Here is a 15,001-nt window from a genome sequence, read left to right as displayed (position 1 = left end):
GTTTGTCAGTGTATTAATGTTTGGTTTGGCTTCATGGAGTGTTAGGTATGGAAAGATGCAGTGGAGTCCGTAACTGAAACTTTAACTATCGTGGTTGGTACTCTTTCGCTCACACAGGATGCAATAAAACTAAGGGTACTTCTTAACTGTTTCAGCGAGCAGTAATTATAGAATTAATATTTTCAGATTTTGGATATCTTCTCTTAAATCAGAGTTGAGTTCCATAGGGTTGCTCATCACTTGCTTTGGCTTAGAATATTTTGCATATACATAAAGCACAAATATTGTTAAAACTTTTCAATATGCTGGCAGTCACAACAGATTGAAATAGTTGGACAATTGAGTAAAGACATGTGAACATTCTGTTCATCATGAATTGCTGCTCTTCGGGCATTACTCACATGCTGGAAATTTACAATTAGGCTTTAAATAGCCTCTAAATATTTCTCATTTAAATGTATCCCAAATTTTTCTCAGCTGTAGCAAGTCAGCTCTCTCATGTCAGTATGCATGAGTCATTGCAGATCCAACAACACAGAGACCCTTCATATCCGTTTAATTACAGTTATTTACAGCATAGCTGGTTCACACTTCCAGCTGTGAGTCAAGTGTTGGGCATGTATAAATGAGCCGACCATGTGAAACAAGGCTTTTTATTACCTCCAAATGGATACGCTGAAATAATGAGTCTTTCTTTTTGTGCTTGATTAATAGTTCAAGAAAGCTCTATGCTGTTGATGCATGTTTGAAAGAATCCAGTATTAAAGTTAGTATAAAATATTGGAATATCTTGTAAATCTTCCCTTCCTTTTTGAAGGGAAAAATAGCAAACGAAAAATCATGGGTGTGTGTGAGCACATTTATTGCAAGTACTATTTACATTGCAGATTGCATGTTTAGTGCTCTAAAGGGTCTGCCCTTGCAACAGTACTGTAGGTCACAATGCCCATTTTACAGAGGAGAACTAGTTTACTCAGTCGCACAGCAGGTCTCTCACGTTCATGTCCGTTGGCCTGTCTACTAGACCAGTGCTTCTCAAACTACTGGTGCACCAGGGACCGGCAGATTTTTTCCCCCCCAATGTGTCAGGGACCAGTACCATTTTTGGGCCATATTACTGTTGCTTCTTTCTTCCCTGATAATTCACTGCAGACCAGCAGCCAGCGCCCTGCAGATCGTCATTGGTCCACAGACCACCTCTTTGAGAGCACTTTACATATAGATTCTCTAACGCTTGTATTATGACTCTTTCCTTGGATGCAGCAATGCTAAAGCTATTCATAATATACTACATTAGGTTATCTAATTATCCAAAAGGTAATTAATGCTCTAAACTTCAGTTAATTCGTTTCCCAAAGACAGTTAAACTCTTTGATTCATGCCATAGTAACCCCAGTTTGGCAGAAGCTTAATACTCTGCATGGCAACAGATGTGTAATAGAAACTGAATTTTAAAAAAAATTCTTCCTGATAAAATGCCCTAACATTTCCTTTAAAGATTATCGTGTCTTGCAAACCTGATAAAGCTTGTAAACAAGTACTAATTTGAAGAGCCTGCATGTCTACATTGCCCAGTCCTCGGTGTGTGTGATGTGTTCTGCAGCTTCCTAATATTTTTTTTTTCTGTATAACCAGGGCAAGCGCTAAATAGTTAAAGAAAAAAGCAGTTTACTGCAAGGGCTGGCTTTGTTTGATCCAAGTTTACAGTCTGTTTCCTTCTGATTTCTTCTAATTTTCCTTGCTGCATACCCTTCTCAATTGAACCCTTAGTTGTACCAAGAAGTTTAAGAATATTCAATGTATCTAAAACAGAATTTCTAAAAAACTGCTACCCCTTTCTTCCTAGATTCGTTTGCAAAAATAATGGAGTCCTGTTTGAGAATCAGTTGTTACAGATTGGTCTGAAATCAGAATTTCGACAGAACTTGGGTAAGAATCATCATGTGGTATAAAATGGTATTTCATTAGTAGTTCCTTAGACATTTTAACTGTTTTTTCTCAGTCGCAAACAAAAATCTCTTGGTACTCTTTCACCATGCTTATCTGAATAAACTGAAGCCAGACTTCTTTCCCTGGCATATAAGTGACATTGATTTAGGGCCCAGTCCTATCCAACTTTCCAGCACCAATACAGCTGCAATGAAGTTAGGAGGTAAGGAAACAAATGTTCCCCTATCGTGAAGAGGCCTCTGTGACTGCCCCCCCCCCACTGCAGAATGCAGCACATTGACTGCATTAGCCCTGGAAAGTTGGGTAAGATTGGAACCTTAAATTAGGATTGGGCCCTTAAATTGGTTGGCTCATCTACAACATTTGTACTTAGAAGTTCTCGTATACTGATTCCCATATGTTAATACAAAACTTCTGTGTATATGCACTACAGCAGTGGTTCCCAAACTGGTGGGTCATGACCCACCAGCCAGGTAAGCACTTGTCCCTGCCCTTTAAGGACCGGGGAGGGGGGAAAGCAGCAGCATGATCCCCAGGATCGTGCTGCTGCCAGGGATGGGAGGGTTTTTCAACTTACCTGCAGTCCTGGGGGGTCCAGGGGAGAAGCCTTCTGCAGGGCTCCAAAAACCGTTTTAAAAAGGGCACGTCTGGTTCTTTAGACTTTTGCAGGCATAGGGAACCCTGCAGAGGGCTCCTTGGTCCCCAGGAGCAGGGGACTCCTCCTGGGCTGCAGTGCCCAGGACACCCTAGGACTGAAGCGCTGGCTGCAGGTAAGTAAAAAACAAAAACCCTCCCGTCTCCAGCAGCAGCGTGATTCTGGAAATTACAAGCACTTACAATGCTCTCGACCCCATTGGAGGAGTTTAGGAAGCTCCACACTACAGCAGTACTTTGTCATCCACCTGTCTTTCATCACTATGCTCTTTTAGCCGCTTTCAGCTATAACCACATTTCAGGTTTTGTCCACATGCCTTTCTCTTTAATGAAACCTCCCATGTTGTTCATCATCATTCTTTTTCTTTTATTTAGGTTTCGCATTTGCATGTGTTATATACCTAATGTTTTTGGCCAGCCAAAATAAATTTGCAAGCTAAATTAAGGCTATACTTTGACATTCATTCATTTTTTACTTTCATCCCTAGCTAGACAAACATGCAAGTTATTGTTATATTAACACCACACTTGTCAGACTTATACAGAATTGAGATCTGCCAATACTGTAGAACTGCTCTCTCCCACTCTTCCTAAACCCACACACTAGATGCTTTTTCTAAAAATAATCGGAAAATGGTACAGATGGATTTAACGTTCAAAATTACCTATGAAATGCTACAAGAGAGTCTGGGTAGTAACTTGGGTGTCTACTATGTTAATTGTATTATGGAAGCATTGCTTTTTTCTTTCCAGGTCGGATGTTCATATTTTATGGCAACAAGACTTCAACCCAATTTTTAAACTTTGTTCCAACGCTCATCTGTTCTGATGAACTCCAATCAAATATCCTTTGTTCCTTGTCTCTCCTAATATATTTTCTTGAGTATAGAAGTAAGATTACATGCGGTGGGAATCACGGGCCTGCAGAAGAAGTTGGAGATGCATGCTGGTGCTCATTGCACTTGTGGGCTGAACACAGTATAGAAGAGGATTGTTTCAGGATAATGTTTGGAAGGAAGGCAGAACTTCTCCCCCTCCCCCATCTAGACTTAGATGTGCAAGATACATGTGTGCCTCTTTACTCAAACTTCATGACACAAATTGTGTCCAAAACTGGTGATAGGGCCAACAGCCCTTAAATTAATTGCCAATAGCAATTAAAATGAAAATCATAGTGCTACATTTGGTGTGTCACTTGGCAGGTCTGGGTTCAGTCATGATAGGCCACTTGCTCCCTTCCCCTTTGATGGCCTCAGCAACAGCACTTGGTAATTGAAAGGAGAGACTCTTCATCCAACCTGAATTATGTATGGATAATACTGTACCTCTGTGTCATGACCTTAGTGCTATAGAAACACCCTCTTGTGACTGGTTGCACAAAACTCGAGCAAAGTGGCAATTTGGAAATCTATATGCAACCTGTGGCTGCAACACTAATATTTAGGGATTGCCCAAAATGCTGTGTCTGCACGTTGTGGAGTGACTTGAAGTGTGAGTTATGCGCAAATCTATAATAACTGTACTATTTGTTGTTTTCTCTGACTTTGAGACTTTGGTTTACTGTATTTCATATAATGCTCATGTCACGTCAACATTGCCAAAGTCTTTTTCCTTAGCCTGCTACGCCTGAATCTGCAAACTAAACCAGTTGATCCCACGGTGGAGGGAGGTGCTCAGGTGCAGCAAATTGTAAATATTGAATGCATATCGGACTTCATGGAAGCACCTGTCCTAAATATTCAGTTCAGGTACAACTTATAACTTGGAGCTGTGTGTTTTGCATTTAAAAAAGAGACTCTTTCTGGTGGAATGGAAGTAACTGGGGGGAAAGGAGGAATAAAATGCCTCGGTTTCCCTGTTCTAAGATGAAGGAAAGCAAGGACATGGCATTTCAAAATGATATTCCTGCCTACTCAGTGGTACATAAGCTGGCTTGCCATGGTAGCACTATATGAATTCAGTAGCTGGCCAAAACCGAGTGACGACCTTTCTTTTTCTCCAGTGCAAAGTGCGGGGAGAAATTGGCTTTGGCAATGCAGTAGGCTGGGGGAATGAATTCTCTCTCCAGTTGCTCTCTGCTTTTGCCCAGAATTGTCTCCACCCTCCTCTTGCCCATTTGCCACACCTAACAGACTTCTGGGAATCCAGCTAGAAGTGGCTGTGGGACATTGCAGAGAGAAAGTAGAAAGGTAAATCGCCACCATCTGCCTGCCACTTACCCACCACAAATCAGCCTGTCCCCTGCTGCCCCACAGCAGAAAAGTGGTGGCCAGAGTTCCCAGACCTCTATCTGCTAACAGTGTTGTTCCTTCTCCTGTATCCACCTTTGAAGAACTTCATTAACTAATCTGGAGTAGTTTTGAAATGGATCGCAATGGCCTTATTTGACATTTGGCACTGGAGAAATGTTTGCAAAGCAGCAGTTTTGACCTCTTCCCTTGCACTTTGCTGTTTGACAGTGTTTTTGACTGCCTGCTTAAAATGCATTGTTTGAATCTGCTGATTATCTTTTATTAGAAAAACCTTGAATGAATGGATAGAAATCAGTTTGTCACAATAAATGTCTGATAGCGCTGTTTGCTTTTAGCTTGAAAGAAAGTTGAGTTTCTTCTTGCCAGCAGAGTATTTGTACAGTCTGATGTTATGGTTGCTTGCTTGCTTGCTTGCTTACTTGGAAGTCCTGAATTCAGTGAAACTGGCTCTGAAATAAATGTGCATAAGACTACAGTGTTAACGAGAGAAATTGTAGTCCTGATGCAACTTATCTCAAATAGCCATCTTCCAGCCCAGTCGGTACAAATGCAACTCTGGCTTTCAACCAGTTAGCTTGCAGGTACTGAATTGTAGTGATTGCCTCTAAAATGCTACATTTATACAAGAAATTGCACTTCTGTATTAGCGGTTTCTTCAACCACTGCCTTCTCACATCAGAGAGACTTCATATTTTGGATGAAATTCTGACTCCGACATGCTATTGTATAATGTTATGTGTTTTTTAAAGATTATAGAAGCTGTTTTATGTGTCATGGTCAAATCAACTTAACTTAAAATTGCTGTCCCTTCCTACTTTTCAGATATGGGGGAACATTGCAAAACGTTTCTGTGAAGCTGCCCATCACACTGAACAAATTTTTTCAGCCTACAGAAATGGCTTCGCAAGATTTCTTCCAACGGTGGAAACAGTTGAGCAAGTAAGATAGTTCGGACTCTGTTTGGCCATTAGTGCTGTACGCTATGTTACATTATCCAGCAAATCCTGGCAATGACTTGAGGCTTCTAAGAGTATTTGTCCATTATTGTTTTGACCATTTTGTCCTGATGTCCAGCAGTCAAGCTTTTGTGTAAATTCATTCATCCTCTAAGGGACAAAACTTCCCTGTAGGACTGAACTGGAGGGAAACGGTTCTGCTTATTTGCAACAGAAGCTGGTTGTGTACAGCAGTGATTGTCCATCTAGATCATCTAGTGACATATTTACATCTTCTCCCCACATCCTTCAGAGCAGTTTTTCAACATCTTAAACTTGTTCTACACTTCTCTCCCCCCCAAGTGAATGAATGTACATCTAGTTTAATAAATGTATGTGTGATACCTGAGCATGTTACAGAAGTGGACATAATTGTCTGAAGCATTACTATGCAAGGCAGTGTTTGATTTGTTGGTTAGTAGGTTTGTCAGCTACATTGTGGAGGTGAGAATCCAGGTTCACTCTGAAGGAGAAAACTACAGGAAGTCCTGATTGACACATGTCTGAACTCTCCCTAGATTATTGCCTCCATGTGAAATGTCAACATAATCCACTTTTTGGGTAATGCTCTAAAAGTCTAGTAAATACTAACTACTACTATGTTACACCGCAGCCCCCAACAAGAAGTGCAGAACATCTTTAAAGCTAACAATCCAATGGATACTGAAATTACAAAGGCAAAGGTGAGTAAAAGTTCCAGGTAAATGTGAGGAACCATCCCCCCCCCCCAAAGCAACTTGAGAATTGATGAACTTTCACTAACAAATCTAAAGTGGATCTTGCTATCTGGGTGTCTTTTCTTGCCTTTGTGGAAACTTGTGTTACACACATTAAGTAGTGGGAAGCTATTAGTCACTAGCAGATCTAATGAAGCTTAATAATGGGGAGGTGGCAGTTCACAGGGTGGGGTTCAGGATGCATCCAACAATAAACTCCTTTTCTCAAATTAAAAATGTTAGTGAACATTGGTGTAGGTTGTTCCAAATGACGGCTGGGTTAATAGCTTTGGTAAAATTAACCGAACACAGACAGGAAGGTGGACATCACTATAAGCAAACTTTGTGCACTTTTGATGTGCTGGGCTAGGATATTCATGACCTTACATTTTCCTCAGGTTTTTTAAGTGACTTGATCTTCAAAAATGAAACTGATCAGTGCTGTTTGTTCTTTTGAAAGCATGGGGTTTATGCCTAGAACTTTTAAGAACCTTCCTTTTTGTTGCCAACTGTTCGCAGAAGAGAAGAGTGACTCCTTCTGAGCTAAAACTAGTAGTCAAACTAATTCAATCTTGAAGTGCACACAACTAGTTCTTGATAATACCCTGGAGTTCATACTGAGCCTGGCAAGGTCATGAGCATAAACTGCTGCGTTCTTGCTGTTATCATAGAGACCCTGATGGGGAAATATCTGTGGAACCCCAGTCTGCACAAAACACTTCAGGCTCTCCTGGTTTTGAAGAACTGTTGAGACATAGGGAGTTATTTTGTGTACATGAACTTAAGCATTCTCATAAGAGCAACACTATCATGGACTTTGTAGAGTCTCTTTCGGGACTATCTACACTTTCAGTCTTGGCCTCCAGATCAAATCTCTCTTCTGGGTTTTCCTTGGTAGATCATTGGCTTTGGCACAGCTTTACTCGAAGAGGTGGATCCCAACCCTGCTAACTTTGTAGGAGCTGGCATAATACATACGCAATCGATCCAGATTGGATGCTTGATGCGTCTTGAACCCAACTTACAGGCACAGGTATTTTGTTCTTTACTTTCAGAGATAACTTTTCCTATGTCAGCAGTTTTCAAACTCTCGTGGAGTGTTTGAGCCACTCTAAGTTCTTGCGGGGGTGGGGGGGAAGGCAGCGGCGCGATCCCCAGGATCGTGCCGCTCAGGGGTGCTGCAAGGGCTTGGATCCACTTACCCAAGCTTCCTGGGGGTGCTGGGAGCCCTGCACAACCTTCTGCAGGGCACCCCGCAGCTTCAAAAGTGAAAGTGGAGCGATCGCACTCCATTTCTGCTTTAGTGGAGGCGGGGTGTGATTGCTCCACTTTAGCTTTCAAAGCTGCAGGGAGCCCTACAGAAGGTCACACCGGGCTCCCTCCACCCCCTGGAGTCTGCAGGAGTCTTGGGTAAGTGGACCTCCTCACTGCCTCCTGGCCGCCCCCGCCCCTTAAGGGGGCAGAGGCCAGGACCCACAGGCTGGGGCGTTGTGATGCCCCAGTCTGAAAAGCCTTGCCCTGTGTATATTTTTGCTAAAACAGCTCCTGTGACTCTGCCATGCATCTGTTAACACAATACAAATGTGAGACTGAACTGTCTGGCAACAGTAAGCAAAAGAGATGAAATGTGGAGCAGCTGATCTATGATCTTGGCATTTGTAAAAATTTCTTTGTCTCTATCTCATAAATGCAGCCATGATGCATTCTTTTGATAAACCTGTTCTGGAGACATACCTGCCAGCCCATGTGGTAAACATGTAACAAAACACCTTACTGTAGTACTTGTAATACTAATGAATACTTACTTGGGTGTTCTGTGTGCAGTCCCAGATATAACATGTGTCTGAGCCTCCGTAGTTCTGGCTTCAGAATATCCTGGAACTGTAGTAACTGTAGTTCAGGTGCTTAACCCATTTTTACCCAACCCACAGGTGTACACACGTGGGTCCCTATTGTGTATATGCAATGTTCAGCAGAAATGGCTTAAAATGAACACCTTCCTGCTCAGTTCTCCTATAATTGCCATGTTAGGAGCAACTGAAATATTTTTGTTGAGTGCATCTGATATCATTGTAGCAGTTTCTTCTCCTTTCTCTTCTTAATTACAGAGCTTATTTGCTTTTGTGTGAGCCCAATGAAAATTGTCCTTCAATTGATTTTTCCAGGTTTCCTTTTTGTCATTCACCCAAGCACTTAGGATGCAACTGGAAGTTGACTTAATATACCACTGAAGTAAATAGTCAATTTTGAACAAAATGAGTATATCATAAACTACTATTGTGATGCAGGATTGTTTTCTATAGCACCAGGTGTGTCAACGTTTTTTGGTTGAAGAACCTCTGTAACACACACTGCAACCTCTTGAGGAGCCCCACAGCCAAACCAAACACCCATGACCAAACCATGGAAAAGCACCCTGCTCCCTAGCCACAGGTGTGCATCAGAAATGTCTATTCTACCACTTGGTAGAAGCTGTATTTCTGGTATATGGAATAACTTGTAGCAAGACTCTTGTGTATGGGAGATGGTGGTAGTGATGATGATCTTGGAATTGAAAGCTAAGTGTTCAGACTTGGATAAGGTTCTGGTGTTCAGTAGAGTTGAGTGGTTTTGGGAATCCGTTCTGTTTTTCAAGCTAAGGAATTGAAAGAGGTTTTTATATAACTTGAAAGTAATGGCTTGCTTTCTGTAGAGCACCTTAGAAAATGTTGTTCTAGTCATAGTACTAGCCTGCGGTCTCAACATGTCTCAAATTGATGAGGAAAAAATTGCTAGCAGGGCAGGAGCGTGAAAAACAACTCTACTGTGTGCAAAGACACTTCATAACTGGCCATTGTTCACTTTCCAGTTGTTTCTCACCTGTATGTGTGTCTTCTGCTAAAGCTTATTGTTTCTAGCAGCTTTTGAAAAAAAATTCTTTTCTGTTGTCTTCCAGATGTATAGATTAACGCTACGAACAAGTAAAGAAACAGTATCCCGGAGGTTATGTGAATTGCTGTCGGAACAATTCTGAGCCATAATGCCAGACCAGTTTGGATTCTCCACTTTTGCCATAGTCCTTGTCCTGCTCCAGAAAAGTCTTGTACGCCAGTGTCTGCAAAAGTAACTATCACCACATTCACACCCCTGCCTTAAAAGGACCTGTCCCTTTTATGTGAAATAAAAGATATGTATATCCTAAGTTACTTAAATGTGAAAAAGTCGCTTACAGTTCTTCTGTAAGTCTCTCAGTTCTTCTGAGAGCCTCTGTGTGTTTTGACTCAACTGTGCATATATCTTTGAAGTTGGTTTATTAAAAGTCACTCAATTCAGATATGATTCATGCTGATAAAGTAAGGTATTCTCATTGAACGGTCACTGTAAATTGCTGGTAGCATGCTGCCTTGGTACCTTTTCTAGCATTCTTTTCTCTGTTGCTCCAATGGAGTTCAGTGAAGCCATCTGTCTGTGGGATGACACTCATTGCCCTGCTCAGATTGTCAATTTCACATGGCTTAAGTCCCAGACACATGCTAGACTATTCTGTAGGAATGTGTGGGGAAGACAATGCTCTGTTGCTTCTCTAATATTCTTTTCCCCTTAAATTGAAAGAGGCTTTGAGCATCTGCTTTCTAAAGAACATCATGGGGCACAAGTACGTCATCCAAGTCATATTTTTAATATCCTCCAATGACCTACTTTCAAGAGCTTTAAGTTCCACACATCTTTTTTTCCCCCAAGTTTCTAAACTACCACAAAGTAATTACCTTGTCAGTGCAGGAAGGAGGAAACCAGAGTTGAGTTCTTGGTTACATTGTTGTTTTTTTTAAAGCTCTAGCTGGCCCATCTAAACATACCCTTGCTTAGGTTGCAAACGGTTTAAGGAATTGCTTAAATTCTTAACCAATAACACTTCCCTAGGGCCTGCCTCTCTCTCTCTCTCTCTCTCTCTCTCTCTCTCTCTCTCTCTCTCTCTCTCTCTCTCTGCATCCTCCTTTCCAGTGTATTTGTTGCTAATTTCTCATATGTATTTGTTGGATTTCTCATTTTAATACCTCTTTAATACCTCTAGTTAGCACACTCTGATCATGAAGAGTGTAGTCTATTCAGAGAGAAACTGGCTTCTGCAAAAATTAAGGACACAATTGTTTGGAAACAAGTTTGTCACATCACCACAACATGGCCTGACCAGGACTTGTCTGCTTTTTTTTTTTTTTTTAGCATGGTAATAATGTTTTGCATCTGTTGCTTGGCTCCAGCAAGAGCTTTCATGATGGTATGCATTTGCAACTTGCACAAATGGAGGTTTGCAACTTCCCTGAAGTTGGTTTAAGCATAATGTTAGTCATGCATACAGTTCTACACCTAAGCAGTAAAGGAAGCTCATATCATTAGACCTGTGAAAGGCAGCCCTGAGACAAATGTTCTTTCTGCTTGATATGGGTCTTTCTAATACGAACCTCCTGTGCTAAAATTCTTTGGAATTGTCATATTGATTAAACACTTTGTAAATTGATCTCCTTTTAATCTGGGTCTTGAGTAAGAATCTTAATTTCTTTGCAGACTTCTGCAAACAAATTTAGCCAGTTCAGCAGAAGCACGTGTTGAGATACTTGGTGTGTAAAAGTGATAAAACTAGGGTGAGCCTTGCAGTTCCCTTGTTACTGGATTCTAGAACTTACAGTTGTGAGAGCATATTGTAATATCACAGTTACTCCCAGTGGAATTACCAACTAAAAACATAATACCTTTGGAAAGTTTGCCTTATCGTATGGCATGATGTTGACATGTTCTCATTTTTAACATGTCTGTTCTTCTAGAACTTGGGGTTTGTGCCCTCTTCAGTCCACCTCAAGGCACTGGCTTTTGTGTTCTATGCACAGGTACAACTTTTGTGGTGAAATGTCATTTAACCATAAGGTGACCAAGGACTAATGGGTAAAACGCTGAATGATAGATTGTATATATGTGCAATTGTTGTACTTTATATAAAGACTTCACTTCCTATGTGTGCCATATGGGTTCATATGGGGGGCAAGGTTGATGATTTTGGTTGTTTTTTTTTAAGAATACTAAACAAATACTTGTCTTACTGAAATAAATAACTTGATTACCAAAGCTGTGTATCTTTTTTCCATCCCAAGCAAAAGCAACAGGGTCTGTGACGAAAGCAGTATTAGTAATCAAGGTACAGTATTTGTATTGTTGATATGTGAAAAATACCTTAGCAGGAAAAAATATATTGTTTACTTTTAGGCCTGCACTCCAATGTGTAATGTGTAGTCATTTCACTTGTAAAAAAATAATAAAATCACAAGCTTATATGGTGAATTTACATTACTATGACTGTAAAAATTTTGAAAATACATAATTATAATCATGTTACCTTCAATGGAAAAATAAATGGCTAGAAGAGAAACTCAATTCTTTTTTCATTCTTGTTTAAATGTATTGGCAATTAATGTCTGCACCTTATGATCAGTGAAAAATGTGATAGTGTGTATATATATGCAAGAGCTACGATGGTGTAGTAGTTCTGATGTTGGAGTTGACCCTGGAAAGATCCAGGTTCAGATTCCTGCTTGACCATGAAGCTTCCTTGTTGCCCTTGGGCCAGTCATTATCTCTTAGCCTAGCCAAGAGATCATCATAGGATTGTTTGAAGACAAAAGGAGGGAGGGAACCATGTACTGGTGTACCTGAGCTCCTTGGAGATAGGGTGGCATTAAAATGTGTAAATTAAAATTGGTTAGTAGCTTACTCTGTAAATAAAGAAGTCAAGCATGTTACTGCAACCAGAAGACAAACAAGTTTGAAGGGTGCTGTTACAATGTGTATATTGCCCCCTTCCTTGAAACTTCACTTGGACCTAGATTTTCAGGTAGTGCAGAAATGAAATGTGCACATGAAATGTGGCCCCCTATGGAAGATGTTGAAAAGTTAGCTGCTTTCAACTTGTGAGCATGAGTTAGAATATTGTTTGATTGAAAGAGAAGCATCCTTCTTCTATGCCCATTCCCTCTGACAGCATACACTGGGTATTTTAGGTTTGATGAGATAAGAGTGAAAACAAACTATTCAAGTATACAGATGCAGTTCTGGTTGATGTATACTAATTTCATTACCATCTGTGAACATTATCTTTTCTCTAATGCACCTCCTGGGAGCTTTACTCCCTCAGTAAGTTCTTGAGGGGGAGGTGCTAGGGCAGGGAAGCGATCCCCAGGATTGTGCTGCTAAGGGGGGGTGAGGGAGGTGCTTGTGACTTACTTTATGAAGACAGGGCTGCAGGAGGTGCGGGGAGCCCTCTGCAGAGCTCCCTGAGGCTTGGAATGTTCGGAGAAAGCGAGCGCAAAGCATCTGCTGCAAAACTGAAGTGCTTTACACCTGCTTTCTCCAAATGTTCCAAGCCTCAGGGAGTGCTTCAGAGGGCTCCCCGCACCTCCTCCAGCCTGCTGCAGCCCTGTCTTCATAAAGTAAGTCACAAGCACCCCCAGCCCCCCCTTAGGGGTGTGATCCTGGGGATCACTTCCCTGCCTTTCCCCTGCCCCTTCCCCTTAAAGGGACAGGGGAAACTTTACACAAACTGGTGGTTCACAACCCACCAGTTTGAGCACCACTGCTCTAATGCACTGAAAGCTGTAATTGAGAAATGCAATTATTCCAATAAAAGGCTTCAAACACTTCTATACTAACAAGAAAGAGCTTCATTTTTACATATTGTGCTGGAATGTTAAAACATCTGTCATCTGAACCAATGTGCCCCTGTGCCAAAGGCCTTTCAATCTAGGATAGTGGTTCCCATCTGGGGTATATGTACCCCCAGAGGTATTCAACATGACCTTTAGGGGTACTTGAAAAAGAATTGAATAATAGTGGGAAAAGGCAGGTCATGCCCCAGAATGCCTTGCAGGGCCAACAAGGCAGGAAGGAAGGTGGCTAATTCTAGAAGTGCTTATATAATCTTCTGCAATGAAGTGAATTTAAATTGGTCTCTTTCTGTATTTGTCCTCCTCCTCCTCTGTTAATTTTCAAAACAGCTTATTGACCTGATGTGATTAGTTTTCCATCCCAGCAATATGGCTCTTTAGCTGTTTGTCTTAAGCAATACTTATTTCTCCCCTGTGGAGCTAATGGGTTTTCCTTCCTTGCCATTTTATCCACAAAATACTGTACAGAAGTGTTTCTCAAACTGTGCATTGGGACCCACTAGGTTGGTTGCAAGCTAATTTCAGGTGGGCCCCCATTCATTTCAATATTTTATTTTTAATATATTAGACTTGATACTACCAGGGTATGTGACTGCATCTTGGGAAATATTACAGCTCTGAACTTTTAACAGTATATATGTATACTGTGTGTATATGTATATATAACTGTATATATACTGTATAAATATATACAGTATATATGTATACTGTGCATACATGTATATGCAACAGTATATATGTATATGCTTTTAACAATGATAGTAAATGGAACTTACTCCTGGGTAAGTGTGGGTAGGATTGCAGTCTAGGATTGTTGAGAATTTTCCTGCTTGATGATGTCACTTCCAGTCATGACATCACTTCCCGTGGGTCCTGACAGATTCTGATTCTAAAAAGAGGTTCCCTGTGCTAAAAGTTTGAGAACCATTGCTGTACAGTTTTAAGAGTATGGGAAAGATGCAAAATGTAACACAATTATCACTTGCTCAGCATTAAAAATCAGAATGATAAGCTAATCTTTTTATTAAACTCTCAAACTATTTTACAAGACACAGTCAGGTAGACATTGGTGAAAATATTATGGACATGGTAAATATTTTTCATTCCCAAAAGAATGAGAATAAATTATCACCAGTACCTTCTGGGGAGTATGTCCAAGTTGACTGTTCAAAGCTTAGACAATTTGTTATAAATGAGAAGTTCTAGTGTCGGACTTTATTTACAACTGAAGCAGTAATTGACTGTGTGTATGTTTTCTTGAATCCCTCTGGTTGACTTGGGAAGGCTGTGCTAATGTGTGCATCCATTATAGTCGCATACACAGTTGCCAAATAAGATGATTTCTGTAACAAGTGGTTTCTGTGGGTCATCTGGGTCTGGACAAGGCATCTTCAGTTCCTTCTTGTAGAGTGTGAGTGGCATGCAGCACCCACACTCTGTCTCCACCTTCATCTGGGCAGTATTCAACCTGTTAAAAGAGTCATGCATGCATTAACTCACAAATTTCATTTCACATTGTTTACTTGGGTGTAGCAAAGGTCTGCATTGGGGAAATATTCAAGATGATGCTTGCTAAAGAAGCCATCGTGGGATGAGTGTTACCAGACTGTTCCACATCAAATACTTTTCACTCGACCACTTGAATTTGGTATTGGTATACATGATGATGGCTACAGTAAGTGATAGGTGACAGAGAGATTCCCCTGAGCTTCAGAGTCTTGTAGCCAAAATTATTTTAACGTCTT

At 40.8% G+C, this 15,001-nt stretch overlaps 1 protein-coding gene across 4 annotated transcripts in view; it reads left to right on the top strand.

Moving 5' to 3' along the window:
- The window catches only part of AP2A2 (adaptor related protein complex 2 subunit alpha 2), a 67,360-nt gene extending 55,390 nt beyond the window's left edge, over window positions 1-11,970 (top strand). For all 4 annotated transcript variants that reach the window (XM_066610176.1, XM_066610162.1, XM_066610170.1 and 1 more), the window contains 7 exons: window positions 1,847-1,929; window positions 3,358-3,447; window positions 4,229-4,352; window positions 5,679-5,795; window positions 6,465-6,534; window positions 7,466-7,600; window positions 9,503-11,970. In XM_066610176.1, the coding sequence (XP_066466273.1) occupies window positions 1,847-1,929; window positions 3,358-3,447; window positions 4,229-4,352; window positions 5,679-5,795; window positions 6,465-6,534; window positions 7,466-7,600; window positions 9,503-9,580 (697 nt within the window). In that variant the 3' untranslated portion in view covers window positions 9,581-11,970. The remainder of the gene's footprint in view (window positions 1-1,846; window positions 1,930-3,357; window positions 3,448-4,228; window positions 4,353-5,678; window positions 5,796-6,464; window positions 6,535-7,465; window positions 7,601-9,502) is intronic.
- Window positions 11,971-15,001: the final 3,031 nt, after the last annotated feature.

This window comes from Tiliqua scincoides, chromosome 1, assembly GCF_035046505.1.
Source record: "Tiliqua scincoides isolate rTilSci1 chromosome 1, rTilSci1.hap2, whole genome shotgun sequence".
In the NCBI taxonomy this organism is placed as follows: domain Eukaryota; kingdom Metazoa; phylum Chordata; class Lepidosauria; order Squamata; family Scincidae; genus Tiliqua; species Tiliqua scincoides.
Note: the sequence above shows the minus strand (reverse complement) of the source record. Positions and strands in the feature narration are given on the sequence as shown.